Genomic DNA, 24988 nt, shown 5'->3' on the forward strand with positions numbered 1-24988 from the left:
AGTCTTATTTAAAATATTCTTTTTTTACACTAAATTTATACAAATAGTTCATTTCTACTTTTGGAAAACTGAGTTAACTTTTGGTTGGAAAATAGTTAAATAATAATGACTTCCAAAAGCTGCTCAACTCTGGTAAGGAAAAAGGAATACTCACATCCCCACCCAGACTGCCCCACCAGCTCCATCCTTTCCAAGACCAAAGCAGATGTGACACCCAGGGATAAAACTTCATCAGCCTCCAGCCTAGTCTCCCTGCTTCCCCTCCCCCTGCCCACCTCCATCCAGTAATTCATATGGCAGCCAGAGACACTATTTTAAAATATTTAGCGGGGCACAGTGGCTCACACCTGTAATCCCAGTACTTTGGGAGGCTGAGGTGGGAGGATCACTTGAGCCCAGGAGTTTGAGACCAGCCTGGGCAACATAGCAAGACCCTGTCTCTAAAATTAAAATAAATTAACTGGGCATAGTGGCACATGCCTGTGGTCTCAGCTACTTGGGAGGCTGAGGTGGGAGGACTGCTTGAGATGGGGAGGTCGAGGCTGCAGTGAGCCGTGAACATGCCACTGCACTCCAGCCTTGGCGACAGAGTGAGACCGTCTCAAAAAACAAAACAAAAACATCTAACTCCTCCCTCTCCCTCCTCCCTTCTCTCTCTCCCTCTCCCTTTCACTCCACCTCCCTCCCTTACCTTCTCCCTCCTTCCTTCTCCTTTTCCCTCCCCTTCTCTCTTCTCTCTCTCCCCTCTCTCTCCACTTCTCTCCTTCCCTCGCCCTATTTCTCCCTCCCTCTCCAGGCTTCTCCCTTCCTCTCCCCCTCTCCCTATCTCTCTCTCTCTCTCCCTCTCCCTCTCTCTCTACCTCTCTCTCTCTCTCCCTCTTCCTGTTTCTCTCTTCCTCCCTCTCCTCCTTTCTCTCCAGTTGAAAACTCTCCAGCAGCCTCCCACGGCTGTCTGGATAAAATGCAAGCTCCCTGCCATGGCTTCTTCCCAGGCTCCCTGTGACCTGCTCCACCCCCGCCAGCCTCTCCAGCATTATCCCCTCCTTCAATCTCATCCTTCCTTCTTTCTGTTTATTGCACTGACCAAAGGCCCACCTGTGGGTCTTCACAGCAGTTTTTAGCTTCCCCCAGAAAGCTCTTCCCACTTTCAGCTCACTCCTCATCTTCAGGTCTCTACTAAAATGTGGCATTTCCATGGCCTTTCTTGACCACCCAATTACAGCAGCATCTCCATTCTCTCCCCAGAACACCATGCTGCTTTATTTCTTTTACAGAACTCATCATCTCTTTTACGTCTGTTTCCCTGTGTCCTGCCTTTTCTATGAGGTTAGAGAAACTGCAAGGATACAGGGGCCTTGGCTGTGACCAGAGTCTAATCCAACAGCCAGCGCAGGGCAGGCTTTACTAAACCTTGGATGGTTGGATGGATGCATGGATGGACGGATGGATGGATGGATGAATGTGTGGATGGATGAGTGAATGAATGGATGGATGGATGGACGGACGGATGGATGTGTGGATGAATGTGTGGATGGATGAGTGAATGAACAGATGGATGGACTGATGGATGATGGATGGATGGATGGATGGATGGATGGACGGATGTGTGGATGAATGTGTGGATGGATGAGTGAATGAATAGATGGATGGGTTGATGGATGATTGATTGATGGATGGATGGATGGATGGATGGACGGATGTGTGGATGAATGTGTGGATGGATGAGTGAATGAATAGATGGATGGATGAACAGATGAATGAATGAGTTAATAAATGGATAAAGGGCCGGGCGCGGTGGCTCAAGCCTGTAATCCCAGCACTTTGAGAGGGCGAGACGGGCGGATCACGAGGTCAGGAGATCGAGACCATCCTGGCTAATACGGTGAAATCCTGTCTCTACTTAAAAATGCAAAAAACGAGCCAGGCGATGAGGCGGGCGCCTGTAGTCCCAGCTACTCGGGAGGCTGAGGCAGGAGAATGGTGTAAACCCGGGAGGCGGAGCTTGCAGTGAGCTGAGATCCGGCCACTGCACCCCAGCCCGGGCGACAGAGCGAGACTCCATCTCAAAAATAAATAAATAAATAAATAAATAAATAAATAAATAAATAAATGGATCAAAAGAAAACATAGCATGTTAGTAAGGGAAACATTATAGGAGTTAGCTCCATGTAAGGGACTGCTTTAGGAATCTAAGTTAAAAGCGGTAACAGAGAATAAATGAAATACGTAGAAAACAGAGTTATTTAAAGGATCAACTTAGAGAAGTTTGCCAAACTGGGTCCAGAAAACAAGAAGACCAAAGGTTTTTGTTTTATTTTTCAGTGTATTATCTCAAAAGATATTTTTAGCAGCTCACAAAGATACTTTAACTGCAGTAAGAGATCATAAAATCAAAATGGGGTAAAATAAGAAAGGAAGAAGACACTAATCAAACACCATTTCAGGAAATGATACTGGAGTCGGACTGCCCAGGTTCAAATCCCAGCCCTTTCTCTTACTGGCTGTGTGGTCCCAGGCAAGTCACTTAACCTGCCAAGATTCTGTATCCTCCTCTGTAAAACAGGGATGAGAATGGGAAAGAGTCCAGCACAGAACATGGTGCGAGGTGAGCTTTCCTATGTGTTCAGATGAGACTAAAAATACAAATCATAATCATAAGTACCGCTGCATTTAGGCTACAAATTTGGTTCTAAGCTTCCTAGCAGCCAAAGTGAAAGGGAAAGCTATGAAGTCAACAATTCATAGAGTGCGTATCATATAAAAACCAAACAAGAAAATGAAAGCAAAAGAGAAAAAAGAAGAATGTGAGGCTGGGGTCAAAGAAGGGACTAGAGCCATTTCTTCTGGAGCTCCCTTCATAAGGAAGACATTGTGTGATCAAATGAACACTGCTCTTGACAATATAGATGTGATAGTAATGGTGATGGGTTTCACAGGCTGATTTCCTAGAACGATCCTAAACTATCAGCGATACACTCCAGAACAGTCTGTGGGCCACCAACGCGATGGGGTCCAGGCACTCAGCTTCCAGCTGGCCTGGGTGGGCTGCTGAGGGTGAGGCCCAGGAGGGAAGGGACAGAGTCTGGCGTGTCAGAGGCTGTCACATGCAACAGGCATTCAACACGCACAGACCATGCTAGCTAGGGGTCGACTTGAAACCAGCAGAAGAGGGAATGGGTCGTGTGTCCTTCACATCTGTCACTCTCAACATGAACGGGGGAGTCCTCTGGGATTCTGGTCAGTGTTGAGTGACAGTGATTCTCTGCTGCCAGCTGAACACAGGCTCACAAGTTTCAGACAGCTGAGGTGGGGAGAGGGAGCCTTTCTTTTCTGGAATGTCGAGGATCCTCACAAGATCATGAAGGTCATCCCTCCACTCTGTGAGTGCCCTTCAGCCAGAAAGCCGCCTGACCATCCGTCTGATTTTCATTCTCCACCTTGCCACCCCCTCTAACTGTCCATATTTGTCAACTGTTTTCATCTACACACACCATTTTAAAACACGCAACAAGATGGACTTACTTCAGAACGAGCTTTGTCAGGACCTCGTAAATTTTCTTTTCCCAGTATTCGTAGTAGGAGGCCAGCCTGGGGGCCTTGCCTGTGTTGGTGTGGACGACCAGACCCTCAACTTTAGTCAGCAGCGGTCCAATGGCAAGATACCACCGGACCATGTGGTCCACGTCTCTGGCCCTTTCTCGCTCAATGTGTTCAAAAAATTCCTTCACACCTAGAGAAAAAGACGTCTTTTAGAGCTGTCCATGAACACAGGGAAGGACAGCACTGAAAAGGCAATCCAAACATGAGCTGTGTGTCTTAAAAACAACAAAACCAGCCTCCAACCTCGGCCCAAAGCAGAACACAAATCAGTATCAGAACACACGCTAAGCAACAAATAAATGACAAGCAGCTACGCACATCCAGAAGGTGGCTTTTATAGCTTTGGGCAATCTTGTTTTTCTTCAATTCCTTGTTGACATATCTTGAATTCCTTTTTGGCTAGTCTAAGACCACTTAAAGTATCTTTCTTGAACAAGTAAATGTGAGCCCATAAAAATCGCAACTCACTTTACTGCTACAAAGTTATCAACAAAGTACCATAGGCTTTCACAGCTGAGGTGGGAGGATCACTTGAGGCCAGGAGTTCAAGACCAGCCTGGGCAACATAGTGCGACTCCATCTCAGAAAACAAACAAACAAACATGAATTGGTTAAACTAAGCAATACATAAAACATGACAAAAAGTAATAGCTACCCATGATTCTTTCAAGTAAACGACTGAGAGCATTAGAAATGGTTTTATGCCATTCATGGAATATACAAATACATATGTGTATTTATAGATACATATATATACACACACACACACACACACACACACACACACATGCATGTATATACAATATATTTTTTCATTAATTCAATAACTGGAGAACCCAGAAGTCAGATCTACCTGGGAGTTCTTCCTCGCTTTTAGCAGCTGGATATTTAAAGAGATTTATGGCCTCTATTAATGTCAGCCTGGAAGAAATGTCATCTGCATTCTTATGAATTTGGTGGACGAGAGACTCAAATTTCCCAATGGCCTGTTTGCAACCAGTTATATAGTCACCAATACCTTTGAAGAAAGAAAGAGAGACATTTGGCTTCCAACCTTGTCTTTCCACATCCCCCCTACCGATGTCTGTGACGTTAATACTGGCATCCCTTCCCAGGAAAGACCATGCTCTTTCCAACCCCTTGGGTCTTCGGGGTGGCACAGATCCACTTTGAACCCTAAGGGACTGGGACAAGGACTCCGGAGCCCAGAACCAACCAAGCAATGCATTTCTTCTATTCAAATGTTACACAGTCCTGGCTGCAGCACCATGGGGAGAAAGGGACTATCAACCGTGCTATCTTCTCATTGCTGGAGCTCCGTGAACCCTCCACTCCACACCACCTGCCTGCAACCTCCTCTGGCCTGGAGCTTAGATGAACAGCAAGAACATGAACAGTAAACTCGGGCTCAGCACTTAGGATCAGTCTCACTTTCTAAAAATAAAAACCCCAAAATGGATCACAGGCTGTACTGTGACACATGATACTATAACCTTTTTAGAAACAGAAACCACAGGCCGGGCGCGGTGGCTCAAGCCTGTAATCCCAGCACTTTGGGAGGCCGAGACGGGCGGATCACGAGGTCAGGAGATCGAGACCATACTGGCTAACATGGTGAAACCCCGTCTCTACTAAAAATACAAAAAACTAGCCGGGCGACGTGGCGGGCGCCTGTAGTCCCAGCTACTCGGGAGGCTGAGGCAGGAGAATGGCGTGAACCCGGGAGGCGGAGCTTGCAGTGAGCTGAGATCCGGCCACTGCACTCCAGCCTGGGCGGCAGAGCGAGACTCCGTCTCAAAAAAAAAAAAAAAAAAAGAAACAGAAACCACAGGAGAGAAAAAAAGTTATGATTCTTAGACTTGACAGCAAAAGTAGAACCCATTAAAGGAAAAATGGATACGTTGGACTTAGTTGAAATGTAAAGCTTTTGCTCTACCAAACGCCCTCCTATAAGAAAAGCTACAGAGTAGGGGAAAATATCTGCAAACCACCCATCCAATAAAGGACGAGTACCTAGAGTATACAAAGGATGCTCAAAACTCAACAGTGAAGAAAACAAACAATCTAATTAGAAAATAGGCAAAAGACATAAAAAGACATGTTGCTGAAGAAGTCATACACATGACATATTTGTGCTTATTAGCACATGAAAAGATGCTCAACACCATTAGCCATTATGGAATTCAAATCAGAACCATGAGATATCATGACACAGCTATCAGATGGCCAACATTAAAGAAAAAAAAAAAGTGACAGCAAAACTGGCCAGGACGTGGAGAAACCGAGTCACTCATATATGGATGATGGAAATGTAAAATGGCATGGCCACCCTGTAAGACAGAATGACAGTAAAACAAAAACAAAAACAAAAACAAAAGGCTGAGTGTGGTGGCTCACGCCTGTAATCCCCGCATTTTGAAAGGCCAAGGTGGGTGGATCACTTGAGACCAGGAGTTCAAGACCAGCCCAGCCAACATGGCAAAACCCTGTCTCTACTAAAAATACAAAAGTGAGCCGGAGTGGTGGCAGGCACCTGTAATCCCAGCTACTCGGGAGGCTGAGGCAGGAGAATCGCTTGAACCCAGGAGGTGGAGGTTGCAGTGAGCCGAGACTACGCCACTGCACTCCAGCCTGGGTGACAAGAGCGAAACTCCATCTCAATACAACAACAGTAACAACAACCTTAAACTAAACACACAACTACCATGCAACTCAGCAAGTGCACTCCTGGGCATTTATCCCAGAAAAAGTGAAGACTCATGTTCACACCAAACCCTGTACACAAATGTTTATAGCAGCTTTATTCATAAGAGCCAAAACTGGAAACAACCTAGCTGTCCTTCAAGAGGTGAAAGGCTGAACAAACTATGGCACATTGATACCGTGGAGTATTCTTCAAGAATCTACAGACTGTTGACACATGCAACAACAAGGGCAGATCTTTGAAGACTTAGGCTGAGCGAGAAAAGCCAACTCAAAAAAGGGCTATGTGTTATCTCATTTATATAACACTCTGAAATGACAACATTACAGAAACTGAATAAAGATTCCTGGTTGCCAGGGATTAAGGAGAGGGCAAGGTCGGGAGGGAAGTGGCCTTGACAGTACTCGCTGTGGTGTGAAGATGCTCTCTATCTCGACTGTATCAATGTCAGTATCCTGGTTGTGATCTTCTAGTTTTGCAAGAAGTTACTACTTCGGGAAAATGACTAAAGGTTACAAAGGCTCCCTCTGTAGTAATTCTTAACAACTGCATGTGAATCTATAATTACCTCCAAATTGAATTTTTAATTAAAAAAAAAAAGCAAAGGTGACCTTCTTTTTGAAGAAATGTGCTTTGGGTCTGCAGAGTGTGAAAATGTCACCCCTCTTATCTTCATCCCAACGACAGCCTGGAGATCAGTTCTAAGTTCCACAACGTGTATTTCTTAACCCTCAAAAACTGTTAATTGTGTCTATAAACATACAAAAATAGTAATTCAAATAAAACCTAAAAGAATTACTTTGCATCCCCAAGTCTAAAAGGCAGTCAATAGATGAATGACATTACCTAGTGAGTTCCAGTTCAATCTCTTATATCCAGACCTAAACACTCGGAGTAGCTCCTGGGAATGGTCGTTGAGAAGCACGGACTCTGCTTCGTTTAACGTCCCTATGAGCATGTGATAATGATCCAACATGCGCTGTATCCCATCTGTGTACCTGCACACAACAGGAACGTCATAAACCTGAGGAGACCACCTTTAAGTTCATCAAAAGCTTTTGCAGTCAAGAGATTGCAAAATTGGGGCCGGGCGCGGTGCCTCAAGCCTGTAATCCCAGCACTTTGGGAGGCCCAGACGGGCGGATCACGAGGTCAGGAGATCGAGACCATCCTGGCTAACACGGTGAAATCCCATCTCTACTAAAAATACAAAAAACTAGCCGGGCGAGGTGGCGGGCGCCTGTAGTCCCAGCTACTCGGGAGGCTGAGGCAGGAGAATGGTGTAAACCCGGGAGGCAGAGCTTGCAGTGAGCTGAGATCCGGCCACTGCACTCCAGTCCGGGCGACAGAGCGAGACTCCATCTCAAAAAAAAAAAAAAAAAAAAAAAGAGATTGCAAAAGACCGTGGTCTCGATCAAGACCAACCTTGATCGAGAGATTTGTAGAAATTTAAAACATCACTCTTCTCATTAACTTTCTTTTTTGAAAATATTGGTTACTTCTCATTAAAGATGTTATTTATATTACATGAAATAGGTTTACTATTGTTGATCCTTATTTTAAACTTTTCTTTTTTTTTTTTTTTGAGATGGAGTCTCACTCTGTTGCCTAGGCTAGAATGCAGTGGTGAGATCTCAGCTCACTGTAACCTCCGCCTGCCAGGTTCAAGCAAATCTCCTGCTTCAGTCTCCCAAGTAGCTGGGACTATAGGCATGAGCCACCATGCCCAGCTAATTTTTGTATTTTTAGTAGAGACGGGATTTCATCATGCTGGCCAGGCAAGTCTTGAACTCCTGACGTCATGATCTGCCTGCCTCGGCCTCCCAAAGTGCTGGGATTACAGGCATGAGCCACCACACCCAGCCCCATATTTTAAACTTTTCTTAGCTTCAATTTTTTTTCTTTTATTATTTATTTATTTATTTATTTTTGGATACAGGGTCTCGCTCTGTCTCCCAGGCTGGAGTGCAGTGGTGCAATCATGGTTCACTGCAGCCTCTGCTCTCCCAGGTTCAAGGAATCCTCCCACCTAAGCCTCCCGAGTAGCTGGGACTACAGGTAGTACCACAACACCCAGTCCTTAGCTTCCATTTCTAACGTGGTAAGAATTCATAAGGATATAATCCACAAAAACAAAAACTTTCGGAGGGGTCCTCAATAATTTTTAAGAGTGTAAAGGGGTCCCAAGACCAAAAAGCTTACTGCTAATTTAAGAGAAGAATGTTTTTACCTAAGGAATTTGTCTTCCTGGAGCGCAACATTTCTTGCTAATTCAGGGACAGTGAACCCCAGCTGCTCCAAGTACTTTGTTTCATTAATAATCTCCCTGAGAGCAGGTGAAAAGTTGATTGCAAAAACAACTCCCCTTTCTAAAGTCAGAGGCTCCTCCGCAGCAGTGGAAGACTGTGGAAGAGACATTCCGTCAGCACGGCCAGGACAGTCCAAGAGACAGTTGGATCAACACAACCCACACCAAAAGTGAACATGAAAAAGATGAACACTGGGCCCTTGATCCCCAGCAGACGGGGGCGCTGGCTGGAACTGGCTGGAATATGTATTTTGTTTGGTGAACGGAGATTTTAAAGAATCAATTCAGTAGCCGGCATTTGAAAATGGAGCAATTTCACCTAAAAATCCCTTCTGCCTTGAAACACTGGAAAATCTGACACGGAACAGTTGCCTCTTTGGTTGGATCTGAGCACACGTGTTCCCTAGGGGTCCCACCTGGCCCCCTCCACTTGCTTTGGTCCCTACATCAGGATTTCAGGAACCAAAGACCTAAAACTGCCAGGCCGCATCTTTCCTCCCTTCTGGCAGGTGTTCATTTACGGAGCATTCGCTAAGTGCCAGGCCCAGCGCTAAAGAAGAGGATGAATCAGGGGCATTTTTCTGCAGGTTAAAGACGGCCAACTGCCAGCTCTGTTTCATATATGGCTCAACCAACCCTTTGCTTGTTTACATCATCTGATTTATAAAACGCATTTCATAAATGAGGAAACGGAGGCTCGGTGTTCAGCCACTTGCCCAAGGAGTCAGTAGGGCTGCCCGTTTCCAGCCCACGTTCTAACCATGGCATCATGCCATCTCTACTCTTTCCTTTCTCCTCCATCCCTAGCCCTTCCTTGTCTTTGATTCTGGAAAGTGACACAACTTCATGAATGTCAACAAATCAAGCCTTGAGAAAATGTGGCAGACGCCATGGTATCACGCGGCAATCTGGAATGAGGCCGTGGGCAGCGTACCTTGGTCAAAAGACTCTTCTTCATGAGGGCCGGCAGCACCTGCTCCGTCGCCTCCATCCACTGCTCGTACTTCCTGTCTTCATACTCCTTCATCGTCTTACCCACTTCCAAATATTTTTGTTTGACCTATCAAAGAATTCAAGCAACTGTCATTTTGTCCTTGAAAATAACATTTTTCATCTCGTTCTACACAATTTATATAAATTATAAATATAATATATAAATTACTATACATGAACATTTATTTTTATATACTTTTTTTTTTTGGAGACAGAGTCTCACTCTGTCGCCCAGGCTGGAGTGCAATGGCATGATCTCAGCTCACTGCAGCCTCCACCTCCCGGGCTCAAGCAATTCGCCTGACTCAGCCTCCCGAGTAGCTGGGATTACAGGCACACGCCACCACGCCCAGCTAATTTTTGTACTTTAGTAGAGATGGGGTTTCACCATGTTGGCCAGGCTGGTCTCGAACTCCTGACCTCAGGTGATCTGCCCACCTTGGCCTTTCAAAGTGCTGGGATTACAGGTGTGAGCCACTGCACCTGGTCATTTTTACATAATTATATATAAACTTTTTTCATATCTCTCTACATAATTTTGCATACATAAATTACAAATATAATAATTAAAAATTGTTAATATAATAAATGATTAATATATAGTTATATTAAATAATATAATATAAAATATATTAATATTATATATAAACACATTTTGAAAAAGGAAGTCGATAAATTTTCCCAAAGCTTGGAGAGTTGGTCTGCGATGGTGATATAGCACGGATCTGTGTCCTCCCCAGATCTCCTACTGCATTGTAATCCCCAGTGTTGGAAGTGGGGCCTCCTGGGAGGCAACTGGATCACGAAGGCAGAATTCTAGTGAATGGTTTGCACCACCCCTCTTGGGACTGTCCTGGTGATGCTGAGTGAGTTCTCGGGAGATCTGCTCACGTGAAAGTGGACAGCACCTCCCCCTTCACTCTCTCTTGCTCCCGCTCCCACCATGTGAGACGCCCCCACTTTGCCTTCCGCCATGATAGGGAGTTTCCTGGGACCTCCCAGGAAGGCTACGCTTCCTGTACAGCCTGCAGAACTGTGAGCCAATTAAACTTCTTTTCTAACAAATTACCCAGTTTCTTTATAGCAAAATGGACTAATATCGTTGGTATAACTTGAAATCTAGGTTGACTGGCAGCCTTCTGCAAACTACAGTCCATGAACTGCCTTGGTCTATATCCATGAACTAAGAACAGCTTTTACATGAAGAGAAGAAAATGATTTAGATGATTAAAAGGAAAGCAAAAGAACAATAATGCTATATAACTCAAGAAAATGATATGAAATTCAAATTCAGCATCCATAAATAAAGTTTTATTGGACACAGCCATACGTGTTCATAATGTATTATCTGGGGGATACTTTATTGCAACAATGACAGGTTGAGTCATTGCAGAGAAACTGTCCAAACCCCTAAAATATTGACTATCTGGATCGTCAAAGAAGTGGCTTAGCAGCCTCTGCTGTATAACAGATAAAAATCAATGGGCTAGGGGGTGGGATCATATCGAAAACATGGAAGGCATCCTCCAAAGAAGCTGAAAATTAAGTACAGGAAGAAGCTCACATGACCACAATCTGGAATATGTCCTATGTATTAAGACGACAAAGAGAAAGAACACAGGCCAGGCGCGGTGGCTCACGCCTGTAAACCCAACAGTTTGGAAGGCCGAGGTGGGTAGATTGCTTGAGCTCAGGAATTTGAGACCAGCCTGGGCAGGCAACATGGTGAAAACTCATCTCTACAAAAGATACAAAAATGGGCCAGTCGTAGTGGCCCACACCTGTAGGCCCAGCTACTCAGGAGGCTGAAGCAGGAGGATCACCTAAACCCAGAAGGTCAAGGCTGCAGTGAGCTGTGATCATGCCACTGCACTCTAGCCTGGGCAACACAGCAAGATCTTGTCTTAAAAAAAAAGAAAAAGAAAAAGAAAAGAAAAAGAGGGAACACAAAAGATAGTTTGATATGAGCACAAATGCAAGGATAACAGAAAGACCCTCTGACTTACAGGCATGGGTCTGAAATTGAGCTGCTTCTCAAATGAGCCACTCTACATAGCCTGCTGCACAGCAGCAGCAGCCTGATCTAATGCTTCTGCTGGATGGGATCGGGGAGGGCAGCCAGTCTAGGATTAAAACATCAAATACAGGGCTAGGCACAGTGGCTTACACCTGTAATCCCAGCATTTTGGGAGGTCAAGGCGGGCAGATCATGAGGTCAGGAGATTGAGACCATCCTGGCTAACATGGTGAAACCCTGTCTCTACTAAAAATACAAAAAACTAGCTGGGCGAGGTGGCGGGCGCCTGTAGTCCCAGCTGCTCGGGAGGCTGAGGCAGGAGAATGGCGTGAACCCGGGAGGCGGAGCTTGCAGTGAGCTGAGATCCGGCCACTGCACTCCAGTCCGGGCGACAGAGCGAGACACCGCCTCAAAAAAAAAAAAAAAAAAAAAAAATACAAAAATAATTAGCCGGACGTGGTGGTGCATGCCTGTAGTCCCAGCTACTCGGGAGGCTGAGGCAGGAGAATCGCTTAAACCTGGGAGGTGGAGGTTGCAGGGAGCCAAGCTTGCACCACTGCACTCCAGCCTGGGCAACAGAGCGAGACTCCATCTCAAAAAACAAACAAACAAACAAACAACAACAAAAAACATCAAATACAAAAGGAGCCAATTCTAGCAAGAGCAACATACCTCCTGTCCTCGATCGCTGTCCAGTATCTCCTGTACCTCTTGAAATCGGAGGATGGTGTGCTTAATCCGAAAGAACAGCGATCGTTCCCAGTATATTGCACCTGCTACTGGAGGGTGATTCTTATACAGTGGTGGATTTTCAAGGTTCTGGACAAAGATTTTATTAATGATGTCAATCTGAAAAGCAATCAAATGTCTTCTGTAAGTGATAAACACCGACAAGTTAGCCAAGAAAGATGAGATTTGAATTTATTTATTTATTTATTTATTGAGACGGAGTCTTGCTCTGTGGCCCAGGCTGGAGTGCAGTGGTGCCATCTTGGCTCACTGCAAGCTCCACCTCCCAGGTTCACGCTATTCTCCTGCCTCAGCCTCCCGAGTAGCTGGGACTACAGGCGGCTGCCACCACGCCCAATTTTTTGTATTTTTTAGTAGAGACAGGGTTTCACCATGTTAACCAGGATGGTCTCGATCTCCTGATCTCATGATCCACCCGCCTTGGCCTCCCAAAGTGCTGGGATTACAGGCGTAAGCCACTGCACCCAGCCAATATTTGAATATTTAAGGAAACCAAAAGTGGAATGTCAAAAAATATTCTAAGATGCAGAATAGTGTTTTCACTGTTTACTTATTTACTACTTTTTCTTATGCTCTGTAGTAACCTGTTTTGTTGTTGTTGTTGAGATGGAGTCTCACTGTGTTGCCCAGGCTGGAGTGCAGTGGCGTGATCTTGGCTCACTGGAACCTCCGCCTCCCAGTTTCAAGTGATTCTCTTGCCTCAGCCTCCCAAGTAGCTGGGATTACAGTCCCACGCCACCACACCCGGCTAATTTTTATATTTTTAGTAGAGATGGGGTTTCACCATGTTGGCCAGGCTGGTCTTGAACTCCTGACCTCAGGTAATCTGCCTGCCTCGACCTCCCAAAGTGCTGGGAGTAGAGGCGTGAGCCACCAAGCCTGGCTGTAGTAATCTTTTCTTTAACATATGCAATGCTCCAAATTGTCTTACAATTACAGAGCATAACCACTGTGTATGTTGGTTTGATCCAATTATTAGAGATCCTGAAATCTGTTCTAGACATGACCACAGTGGCAGACCTTTGGGTTTTTTTTAATTTTTAGTTTGTAATTTTTGTGGGTAAAGTATATATATGTATGGGGTATAGGGCACGTTTTGATACAAACATGCTATGTGTAATAAGCACATCATGGAGAATGGGGTGTCCGTCCCCTCAAGCACTTATCCTTTGTGTTATAAACAATCCAGTTAATACTCTTTTAGTTACTTTTAAATGTACAATTAAGTTATTATTGACTACAGTCACCAGACCTGTGTTTTTAAAAGAAGCATGTCTGAGCTCTCATGAGGGTAATGGGGTGTGGCAGGCACAGTGATGGCCTCCCAAAGATGTCCACATCCTAATCCCCAGAAGCTGAAAATATGTAATGTTACATGACAAAGCAGATGGAAGTAACGTTGTCAGCCAGCTGATCTTAAAATAGAGAAACTATCCTGAATTTGCTGGGGAGGTCCTATGTAATCACAAGGGTCCTAAAACAGAAAGTGGAGGCAGAAAAGGAGGTCAGAGTGATTTGATGTGAAAGTGACCACTGCTGGCTTTGAAGACGAAAGGGAGCCAGGAACTTCTAGAATTTGGGGAGGCCTACACACTGAATCACCCCTAGAGACCCCTGAAAGGAATACAGCCCTGCTGACACCTTGATGTAAACCCAGGGGCACCCATGGCAAACTTTTGACCTCCAGAACCATAAGAGAATAAATCTGTGTTATTCTAAGTCACTACATCTGTGGTCATTAGTTCCAGCAGCATTAAGAAACTAAGACATCGGCCGGGCGCGGTGGCTCAAGCCTGTAATCCCAGCACTTTGGGAGGCCGAGACGGGTGGATCACGAGGTCAGGAGATCGAGACCATCCTGGCTAACACGGTGAAACCCCGTCTCTACTAAAAATAAAAAAAAAACTAGCTGGGCGAGGTGGCGGGCGGCTGTAGTCCCAGCTACTCGGGAGGCTGAGGCAGGAGAAGGGCGTCAACCCGGGAGGCGGAGCTTGCAGTGAGCTGAGATCCGGCCACTGCCGGGAGACAGAGCGAGACTCCGCCTCAAAAAAAAAAAAAAAGAAACTAAGACATCAGGAGACCACCTTAGGCCTTTTTTTATACTACCTTATGCTCATCTAATCATTCCACATATTCTCATTTTGTCTTCTAAATAAGATTATAAGCATTTTTTTCTTTTTTTTTTTTTTTTTTTCTTTTCAAGACAAAGTTTCGCTCTTGTCACCCAGGCTGGAATGCAATGGTGCAATCTCAGCTCACTGCAACCTCCACCTCCCAGGTTCAAGTGATTCTCCTGCCTCAGCCTCCTGAGTAGCTGGGATTACAGGCACCACCACCATGCCTGGCTAATTTTTGTATTTTTAGTAGAGAGTGGGTTTCACCACGTTGGCCAGGCTGGTCTTGAACTCCTGACCTGAAGTGATCCACCTACCTCGGCCTCCCCAAGTGCTGAGATTACAGGCATGAGCCACTGCAGCTGGCCAGCATTTGTTTTTTAAGACAGGGCTTCACTCTGTTGCCCAGGCTGGAGTACAGTGGCAAGATCATGGCTCACTTGCAGCCTTGACCTCCCTTGGCCCAGGTGACCCTCCCACCTCTGCCTCCCAAGTAGCTGAGACCACAGGTGTACGCCACCACACCAGGATAATTTTTGTATTTTTTGTAGAAATAGAGTTTGCTATGTTGCCCAGGCTGGTCTCCAACTCCTGAACTCAAGCAATCCACCAGCCTCGGCCTTCCACAGTGCTAGGATTACAGGCATGAGTCACTGTGCCCAGCAGATTATAAGCATTTTTTGGTCTATTTCCCCAACTAGATACTGACTTCTTTAAAGGCAGAATCCGTGTTTTGTTCATCTCTCTATCTCTGTGCCTAACACCATACTTGAGATATGCAAGCACCAGGTAAATTGTTCCGAGTTAATTATAAATACATATACGATCCTTGGACATGGTTAACTATGATTACTATTATTACCAGAATTATTACTAACCCACACAGGGCCCACCACAATGTGAGTAAATCATAATATACTTAATTCTTATTGAATTTTTCTACTAAATAAACAAACCCACTTTGTTTGGGTTACCTGTATTATGTAACATGCTAATTTGGGGAAATTCTAGTTTCTCTGAATTCAGATGGGAAAGACAGATAACAGTGGAATTCAATTGTTCACATTTTGCCAAGTGTATCTTTAATGCTATGGCAGCTATCGATTTTTCAGTTACCTCTTTACAGTACTGTGCAAGAATATCATTAAATTTCATCATCATTTGTCGATTAACAGCCTCCCGTGAACGAATGTGCTTAAATTTTAAAAGCATGTCAAATGCTGCTTCAGCGGATCGAAGCGTCTTAAAAGATTCATCAATAAAATGTTTTGCTTCTTTCTCAATAACCTGCAAAAAAATCAAGAAAACAACCTTCATGCCCCTGTAATTATCCTGCCAAAATAAAGTGGCAAGAAATGAGAGAAAAAAAAACTCAGTGGCTTGGGACAGATTTCTATGGCACATGAATGGAAGCTGGTATCCAATTTAAAGTGGCACATTGGTTATGTTGATTTCCTGATCTCACTCCCCAACCAGTTGAAAGGTAAAGGAATTTTTTAAAGTATTAACTCATATAAACAAAACATACAGGAGAGAACACAACAACAGAGGAGAGAGTTCAGGAATTTTAAGTAAGGCAGGGCGGGGTGCAGGGGCTCACACCTCTAATCCCAGTACTTTGGGAGGCCGAGGCAGGCAGATCATAAAGTCAGGAGATCGAGATCATCCTGGCTAACACAGTGAAAACCCGTCTCTACTAAACACAAAATACAAAAATACAAAAAATTAGCCAGGTGTGGTGGCGGGCACCTGTAGTCCCAGCTACTCGGGAGGCTGAGGCAGGAGAATGGCATGAACACAGGAGGCAGAGTTTGCAGTGAGCTGAGATTGCACCCCTGCACTCCAGTCTGGGTGACAGAGGGAGACTCCCTCCCAAAAAAAAAAAGAAAGAAAGAAACTAAGGCAGGTAGTTACAACCTAATGCTGAAAATAGGGGGCGCAAGTGAGTCCCTGTTTATTCCTTGAAGACAAACTCCAGAAGGCTTAACATTTGGAGGCACTGGGCCCCAGGAAGGGGGTCAGTGTGCATGAAGGTGAGGGGCAAACAGGGAATCCCTTTCTCACCCTGCACAGTCAGGCCACTCTGCAGCCTCAATCCCTCCCATTCTCACTCCATTCTATAAAAGAGTGGAAGGTTAGTTCTAGAAAAATTAACTCAAGAATAACATCAGACTTCTAATATTGGAAGCTAGAAATCAATGAAAAAACTTCAAATTTCTAAAGAAAAGTTATTTTCAACTTTGAATTCTATACCTGTTATTTCAGAATTCATACATACAAGACTCAAAAAATATATATATGTCTCATGAAACCTTACTTAGGAAGCTACTAAATGTGCTCCTCAGCAAAATGAAGGAGTAAACAGGAAAGAGGAAGAGGTGAGATCTAGAAAATAGAAAATCCAACACAGATGAGAGAAGATAGGAAGTCTTAGGGTCCTAGACTGCTTTATAACAGGCTTAAAAAGTAAACAAGCTGGCCGGGTGTGGTGGCTCATGCCTGTAATCCCAGCACTTTGAGAGGCCGGGGTGGGTGGATCACTTGAGGTCAGAAGTTCAAGACTAGCCTGGCCAACATGGTGAAACCCTGTCTCTACTAAAAAACACAAAAAGTAGCTGGGTGTGGTGGCATGCACCTGTAATCCCAGCTACTCAGAAGGCTGAGGCAAGAGAATCACTTGAACTTTGGAGGCGGAGGTAGCAGTGAGCCAAGATCTCGCCATTACACTGCAGCCTGGGCAACGAGAGTGAAACTCTGTCAAGAAAAGAACGAAAGAAAGAAGAGAGAGAGAGAGAGAAAGAAAGAAAGAGAGAGAGAGAGAGAAAGAAAGAGAGAGAGAAGGAAGGAAAGAAGGAAGGAAGGAAGGAAGGAAAGAAAAGAAAAGAAAAGAGAAAAGAAAAGAAAGAAAAAAAGAAAGAGAACAAACTAGACTAGAGTAGGAGGACAGTGAGCTCTGGGAGGAAGGCCTCTAGGTAAATAATGGCACTGATATATTTTAAGTATTTAGAGCCTACTGTTGATAGGTATGTGACAGAGATATTAAAGAAGTTGGAAAAAATTAACAATGGGTACATAAATAACCAGGCGAATAAAAAACAAAAGCAATTATTAACTCCAGGAAAGTTGAAGGGTTGGCCAAGAATGTTATTATAGTTTTGATGGACTTCCCAGCTCAGCAGTGAACAATATTTGCACAGACATAATGAGTAAACACTAGCCATTAATTTAACTAAAAGTTATGAAGAAACTGTGTTAGATGACAAAGAGGCAAATGGGATTAGGAATGGGAGAGTCCAGCCTGTATCTACTCTGAGAAGTTAACAGAAGCCTAAATTAATAAATCAGGAAATAACCACATCGGCTTGTTCTTAAAAAAATATGGGGGTTAACAACAAAAGAAACATCTAATATTGTGGAAAATGACAGCAAGAATGAGGAAGGAGTTAAGCATGGGCTGCTTTTTCTTATTATGAATTCTTTAGTATCACGTGATTAAGTGACTTTGATGAAAAGTCCAATTTATTTGGGAGGCTGAGGCAGGAGGATCACTTGAGGCCAGGAGTTAAAGACCAACCTGGGCAACATAGTGAGACCTCATCTCCATTTAAAAATTTTAGAAATTAGCCAGACACATGCTTGCGGTCCCAACTACTTGGGAGGCTGAGGTGGAAGGATCACTTGAGCCCAGAAAGTTGAGGCTGCAGTAAGCCAGGATTACACCACTGCACTCTAGCCTGAGCAAGAGAGCAAGACCCTGTCTCTAAAAAATAAAAGATAATAAAAGAAAATCAAAAAGCTTCAACTGAAAAAGCAAGTAACACTTACAATAGTAGCTGATAGGCTGGGCGCGGTGGCTCACGCCTGTAATCCCATCACTTTGGGAGGCCGAGACGGGCAGATCACAAGGTCAGGAGATCGAGACCATCCTGGCTAACACCGTGAAACCCCATCTCTACCAAAAATACAAAAAATTAGCCAGGAGTGGTGGCGGGCACCTGTAGTCCCAGCTACATGGGAGGCTGAGGCAGGAGAATGGTGTGAACCCAGGAGGCGGAGCTTGCAGTGAGCCGAGATTTTGCCACTGTACTCCAGCCTGGGCGACAGAGCGAGACTCCATCTCAAAAAAAAAAAAGTAGCAGCTGATAAAATTAGATACAGTTAACATGGCAATGTCTATATAACCAAGTAGAACTGTCTAGGGTTTTCCATATAAAAAGATGCTGTGAGGTTATAAAAACAACTGTGTAAGACATAAATAGGGATGCTCCTAATCATGCTTCCTATATGAGACTGAAAAGGTGAGTCTCAGTCACTCTTCACAATGGGTCACTCTTCATGCTGTGGGAAGTGAAATCTGATTCTCAGCTGCAGCCTCTCTCTGCTGGACTCTGCCTCCCCAGCACCTCAGATTATCACCTCCTATATCATCTCCCCACTCTCTGTTTTCCCTAGCCCAAAGCAGCCTATGCTGTAGCCAGAAAAATCTTCCTGAAGTATAAACCTTAGTTTTGTTTTTTTCACTTCTTTTTTTTTTTTTTTTGAGACAGAATCTTACTCTGTCCCCCAGGCTACAGTACAGTGGTGTGATCTCAGCCAGCTCACTGCAACCTCGACCTCCCAGGTTCAAGGGATCCTCCCACCTCAGCTCCTGAGTAGCTGCGACTACAGGAAGGAGCCGCCATACCTGGCTAATTTTTTTTTTAAGTTTTTTTGTAGAGACGGGTGTCTCACTAGGTTGCCCAGGCTGGTCTCAAACTCCTGGGTTCAAGCAATCCTGTCTCCTCGGCCTCCCAAAGTGCTGGCATGACAGGCATGAGCTGCTACATCTGACCTATAATTCTGGCTATATCATTCCTTGGTCAACCACCTTCTACGGTGCCCTATTGCCTACTGAAGTAAGTCTCCTTCCTCATTCCAGTCCTCTTTGTTCATCACCAATTATTCACCCAACCCACCTTTCTAGCTTGATTTCCCTCTACTACCCATATGTGTTACGCCAAACCCCTCTGTTTGCTCTGCCTCGGACAATTCCTGTTTTTCTCAGGTCTGTCACCTTCATTTACACTGTTCCTCCCACTTGAAACCCCCTCCGCTGTCTCAGCCTCCTTCCTCATCCTCATTTCCCCCGTCCAAAGCTTCCCCAATCCCAAAGGTTGTTTCCAATTGGCTCTCCATGCCCTCAGCCTTCTGACAAAACACAATTCGCAAAACCTCACAGGGTGCTTTGTGATTCTCTTGCCATATCTGGTTTGTAGTGAAGTTCACCTAACTTCACTCCTAGATAGGTGAACTTGTATTGGACAAAACAAACTTTGTAGAAATGCTACTGTGTCTAGCTCAACTTAAACTTATCCCATATGGAGAATCGGTGTGGGGACAAAGAAGATTGAGGAATGTTCATTTTTACCTGATGCACTTCTGTATTGTTTTTGTTTTTTACAATTAATAAGCAGGTATTACTTGTGACTTAAAAAAAAAAAAAGACTCTAAGCATCACCAAATAACCCAACAAATTTAACACAGAGAAAACATGGTGTCCATTCCCCAGATGGACTCAATGGATGTGTCACTTGCCAGAACTTCAATCTTGAATTCATCCATCACATATTTCCAGAACTGAGAGGACTTGATGCTGAAGGGGTCAAAGGTCAGGTTTTCCATGGGGGTGACTAGGCCGTCCACCCTGCACAGGACATCATCAATGCGTTTGGGGTCCCCCGTCACTGCCTTTAGTTCTGGACCAAATATGTTATAAAATTCCTCCAAAACCTGTCCAATCAAATGGAACAATGAGGAGATTACATACGGGTTTTCCTGTGAATATTAGAACTACAAATGGATAGCATATCTAGATTGACCTTGGGGCAAGAATCATGTCACACAGTAACCTCCTCCCTGACTAAGCCCTTCAGTACTATGCCCAAGGCACATAGGATAGATCCGGGTCTGCGCCTGCCTGTTCCTCCCCGCATTGCAGCCACCCACGCCTTCCTCCAAGGCCATGTCCCTTTCTGCCTCAGGGCCTTTGCATTTGCAGTGGAAAGTGCTTCAGGGAGACTGAGGTGGGCATTTCAGTTGAGGCCAGGAGTTCAAGACCAGCCTGGCAAACCCCGTCCATACTAAAAATGCAAAAATTAGTCAGGAATGGTGGTGCATGCCTGTAATCCCAGCTACTCAGGAGGCTGAGGCAGGAGAATCACTTCAACCTGGAAGGCAGAGGTTGCAGTGAGCTAAGATCGTACCACTGCACTCCAGCCTGGGTGACAGAGCGAGACTCTGTCTCACAAAAAAAAAAAAGAGGTGAGATGATAAACCACTGAGGTAGTTCTGTGCAGCGTTTCCACTGTTCTGGTAACAACGAAATACCCATGCACACACTAGCTACGGTGATTCCACATAGAGGTTAAATTGTTTTTGTTTTTGTTTTGAGGCAAAGTCTCGCTCTGTCGCCCAGGCTGGAGTGCAGTGGCATAGCTCACTGCAACCTCTGCCTCCCGGGTTCATGCAATTCCCCTGCCTCAGCCTCCCAAGTAGCTGGGATTACAGGCGCCCGCCACCACACCCAGCTAATTTTTGTATTTTTCTTTTTTTTTTTTTTTTTTTTTTGAGACGGAGTCTCGCTCTGCCGCCCAGGCTGGAGTGCAGTGGCCGGGTCTCAGCTCACTGCAAGCTCCGCCTCCTGGGTTTACGCCATTCTCCTGCCTCAGCCTCCCAAGCAGCTGGGACTACAGGCGCCCGCCATGTCGCCCGGCTAGTTTTTTGTATTTTTTAGTAGAGACGGGGTTTCACCATGTTAGCCAGGATGGTCTCGATCTCCTGACCTCGTGATCCGCCCGTCTCGGCCTCCCAAAGTGCTGGGATTACAGGCTTGAGCCACCGCGCCCGGCCTAATTTTTGTATTTTTCATAGAGACGGGGTTTCACCATGTTGGTCAGGCTGGTCTTGAACTCCTGACCTTGTGATCCACTCACCTCAGCCTCCCAAAGTGCTGGGATTATAGATGTGAGCCACTGCACCCAGCCAAAAAAAGCCTTGTGTTTTGTATTCTTTTTTTTTTTTTTTTTGAAGCAAGGTCTCACTCTGTTGCCCAGGCTGGTGTACACTGGCATGACCAGAGCTCACTGCAGCCTCAACCTCTCAGGCTCAAGCCAACATCCCACCTCAGTCTCCTGAGTACCTATGACTACAGGTGTGCACCACCACACCTGGCTAATTTTTGTATTTTTTATAGACAGGGTCTTGCTATGTTGCCCAGGCTGGTCCCAAATTCCTGGGTTCAAGGGATCCTCCCACCCCAGCCTCACAAAGTGCTGGGATTACAGGTGTGAGCCATCATGCATCATGCCTAGCCTACCTGAATTCTTTTTACAGCATTTCTTTTCCTGCCCCAAGCACAGGGCATCACCTCCCTCTAGTGCGGGTCGCTACCACACCACAGCCGGCCCTGCTTTGCACTCACTGTGGTTCCTCTAGCAGCAAGACATCTGAGTGCCCAGAACACAGTGAGTTCTCCATGAATGTATTTAGAATGAAGGGGTGGGTGAACCTTCAGGAGACAAGGGCCGTGGCTAATTCAGTTGGCCACTCAGCACTTTGTCCATTCATGGAGTTCCGGGAAGACTGGGCCTGGCTTAGGGAGAGAGGGAAGAGAGGTCTCAGACTGGCCTCCGAGGGGTTCCAACATTTAAGGAGAAGACAGAGGAGGGGAGCTTTGCAAAAGACAGGGAGAAGGAGTGGCCAAAAAGGTCAAAGGAGGCCGGGCGCGGTGGCTCAAGCCTGTAATCCCATCACTTTGGGAGGCCGAGACGGGCGGATCACGAGGTCAGGAGATCGAGACCATCCTGGCTAACCCAGTGAAACCTCGTCTCTACTAAAAAATACAAAAAACTAGCCGGGCGAGGTGGCGGCGCCTGTGGTCCCAGCTACCGGGAGGCCGAGGCGGGAGAATGGCGGGAACCCGGGAGGCGGAGCTTGCAGTGAGCTGAGATCCGGCCACTGCACTCCAGCCTGGGCGACAGAGCGAGACCCCGTCTCAAAAAAAAAAAAAAAAAAGGTCAAAGGAAAGCCAAAAAGCAGGGGTAGGGAGGAATGTCAAGGAAAGCAACAAAAAGTTGCAAAGCTCTGGTGTACTCTGGTCCATTCTGCTCCATTCTAGTATATTCCGTATGTTCTTTCTTTGAAGGGCTTCTCCCTGCCAGGCCCTTTCTGACGCCCAGCTCCTACCTGACACGGAGAGGGCCACTGTCAAACGCCAACTGCCTTCCATGGGGCAAATTCTGCCGGCCTTCGTCCAGCCCCTACCTGCAGAATGTCGGAGAGGTCCTGGCAGATGGTGGCCATGTAATCCGTCCTCTCGAACAGCCGCTTCCGGTCAAACTCCCACCGAGCTTCCCTCCCCGAAGCCTCTATCTTGGCCCGGGTGTCAAAATAGGCCTTTTTCCACAGCTTGAGGGTGTTCCTGGCGTCCAAGGTTTTGTTTTGGGCACTCGCTCGATTTTCTCTGCGAAGCCAAGAGATGCCGTGATGGGAGGAGGGTGGAGCTCCGGGTCCCAGCTGCGCTACCCAGCTGGGGAGCCAGTGTCCCGGGAAACTCTGACACGGGCGCCCCCCACCGGGTTCACAGCCTCATCGGAAAAGGTGCAGCAGGCGAGAGGCTGCCCTGCCCCATGTGCAAGGGCAGGAGTCCCAAGCGGCGAGGTTCCCGCGGCAGCCGCCAGCCAGCGTGCAGGGCCGGGGCCACCTGGTGACCTCGCTCCCTACACCAGAAGGGGCAGGCGGCCTTGGCCCCAGGCCAGAGGTCAACAGCGGCAGCTGCAACAGGGCGCAGGACAATGCCTCCCTTTGGGTAACTAATTCACCTATGCAGATAGATATAAATGGAGATCTAGCTATACAGGTAGATAGAGATCGGTCTATATATATAGATATGGATACATATAGATATAGATATCTATCTATAGATAATAAAAAGTCACACAGTGTCTGATTCCATTTATATGCTATCTATATAAATACACACACATAGACATGGATACCTATCTGTATAGATGGATAGAGATATAGGTACCTATCTGTATGGATAGAGGTAAATATAGATATTTATCTAGAAACATATAGACAGATCTACATAGACATCCTGATAGATCTATCTATCTAGATAGATCTACATAGACATCCTGATAGATCTATCTAGATAGATCTACATAGACATCCTGATAGATCTATCTATCCAGACAGATCTACATAGACATCCTGATAGATCTATCTATCTAGATAGATCTCTAGATGATATAGATATAGATATAGACATAGGCGCAATCTTGGCTCACCGCAGCCTCCACCTCCTGAGTTCAAGCGATTCTCCTGCCTCAGCCTCCTGAGTGGTTGGGATTACAGGCGCCCACTACCACACCCAGCTAATTTTTTGTACTTTCAGTTGAGACAGGATTTCACCATGTTGGCCAGGCTGGTCTTGAACTCCTGACTTCAAGTGATCCACCCACCTTGGCCTCCCAAAATGCTGGAATTACAGGCGTGAGCTACCGCGCCTGGTCTCATCTATATAGATATTTTTTAAGAAAGTGAAAAAAATTATCTGTCTCCCTTAGCATCCTCCATCATCCCTACACCCTCAAAGGTGGTTCCACCTCAGCCTCAGTCTCTCCAGGTACAACTGGGGAAGAACGTTGCAGTTAAAACAAAATTTCATATAGATATATATGTATATGTGTGTGTACACACACACACATAAATGTACGTGAAACGAAATATATCTCCATACAATGAAATATGATTTAGCCATAAAAAGGAATGAAGCATTGATCCATGCTACAATGTGGATGAACCTTTAAAACATGATGCTAAGTGAAAGAAGGCAGACATAAAAGTCACGGAGTGTCTGATTCCATTCATATGCAAAAGACCCCACGCTGTATGGTTCCCAGGACTAGGGCAATTAGGGAGAGGTGGGGAGTGACTGCTAAAAGGCACATGTTTTCTTTTGAGGGATGAAGAAAATGTTCTAACATCGGTAGTGGTTATGGCTGCACAATTCTGCAAATATACTAAAAGCCAGTGAATTGTACCTTTTTTTTGAGACAGAGTCTCGCTGTGTCACCCAGGCTGGAATGTAATGGTGTGATCTCCACTCACTGCAACCTCCGCCTCCCAGGTTCAAGTAATTCTCATGCTTCAGACTCCTATGAAGCTGGGATTACAGGCATGCGCCACCACACCCGGCTAAGTTTTGAATTTTTAGTAGAGATGGGGTTTCACCATGTTGGCCAGGCTGGTCTCAAACTTCTGGCCTCAAGCAATCTGCCCACCTTGGCCCCCTCAAAGTGCTGGGATTACAGGCGTGCACCACTGCGCCTGGCCATAGGAGCCAGTGAATTGTACATTTTAAGTGAGAGAATTATATGTGAATTATAGCTCAATAGAGCTGTTTAAGTTCTAAAAAGTTAAAAGTGAAAACAAAACAAAAAAATGAAAGCTATGGCTTC

The 24988-nt window shown here is 45.5% G+C and overlaps 1 protein-coding gene across 1 annotated transcript in view; it reads right to left on the minus strand.

The window, feature by feature from the left end:
* The window catches only part of DNAH10 (dynein axonemal heavy chain 10), a 188383-nt gene that overhangs the window by 132417 nt on the left and 30978 nt on the right, over positions 1-24988 (minus strand). Inside the window, exons 10-18 of the mRNA XM_033220158.1 lie at positions 22788-22986; positions 20061-20255; positions 15603-15773; positions 12295-12471; positions 9547-9672; positions 8535-8707; positions 7151-7302; positions 4454-4618; positions 3523-3730 (exon numbers count right to left, since the gene is read on the minus strand). Of these exons, the coding sequence (XP_033076049.1) occupies positions 3523-3730; positions 4454-4618; positions 7151-7302; positions 8535-8707; positions 9547-9672; positions 12295-12471; positions 15603-15773; positions 20061-20255; positions 22788-22986 (1566 nt within the window). The remainder of the gene's footprint in view (positions 1-3522; positions 3731-4453; positions 4619-7150; positions 7303-8534; positions 8708-9546; positions 9673-12294; positions 12472-15602; positions 15774-20060; positions 20256-22787; positions 22987-24988) is intronic.

Source organism: Trachypithecus francoisi, unplaced genomic scaffold (genome assembly GCF_009764315.1).
Source record: "Trachypithecus francoisi isolate TF-2019V2 unplaced genomic scaffold, Tfra_2.0 Lachesis_group11, whole genome shotgun sequence".
NCBI lineage: Eukaryota > Metazoa > Chordata > Mammalia > Primates > Cercopithecidae > Trachypithecus > Trachypithecus francoisi.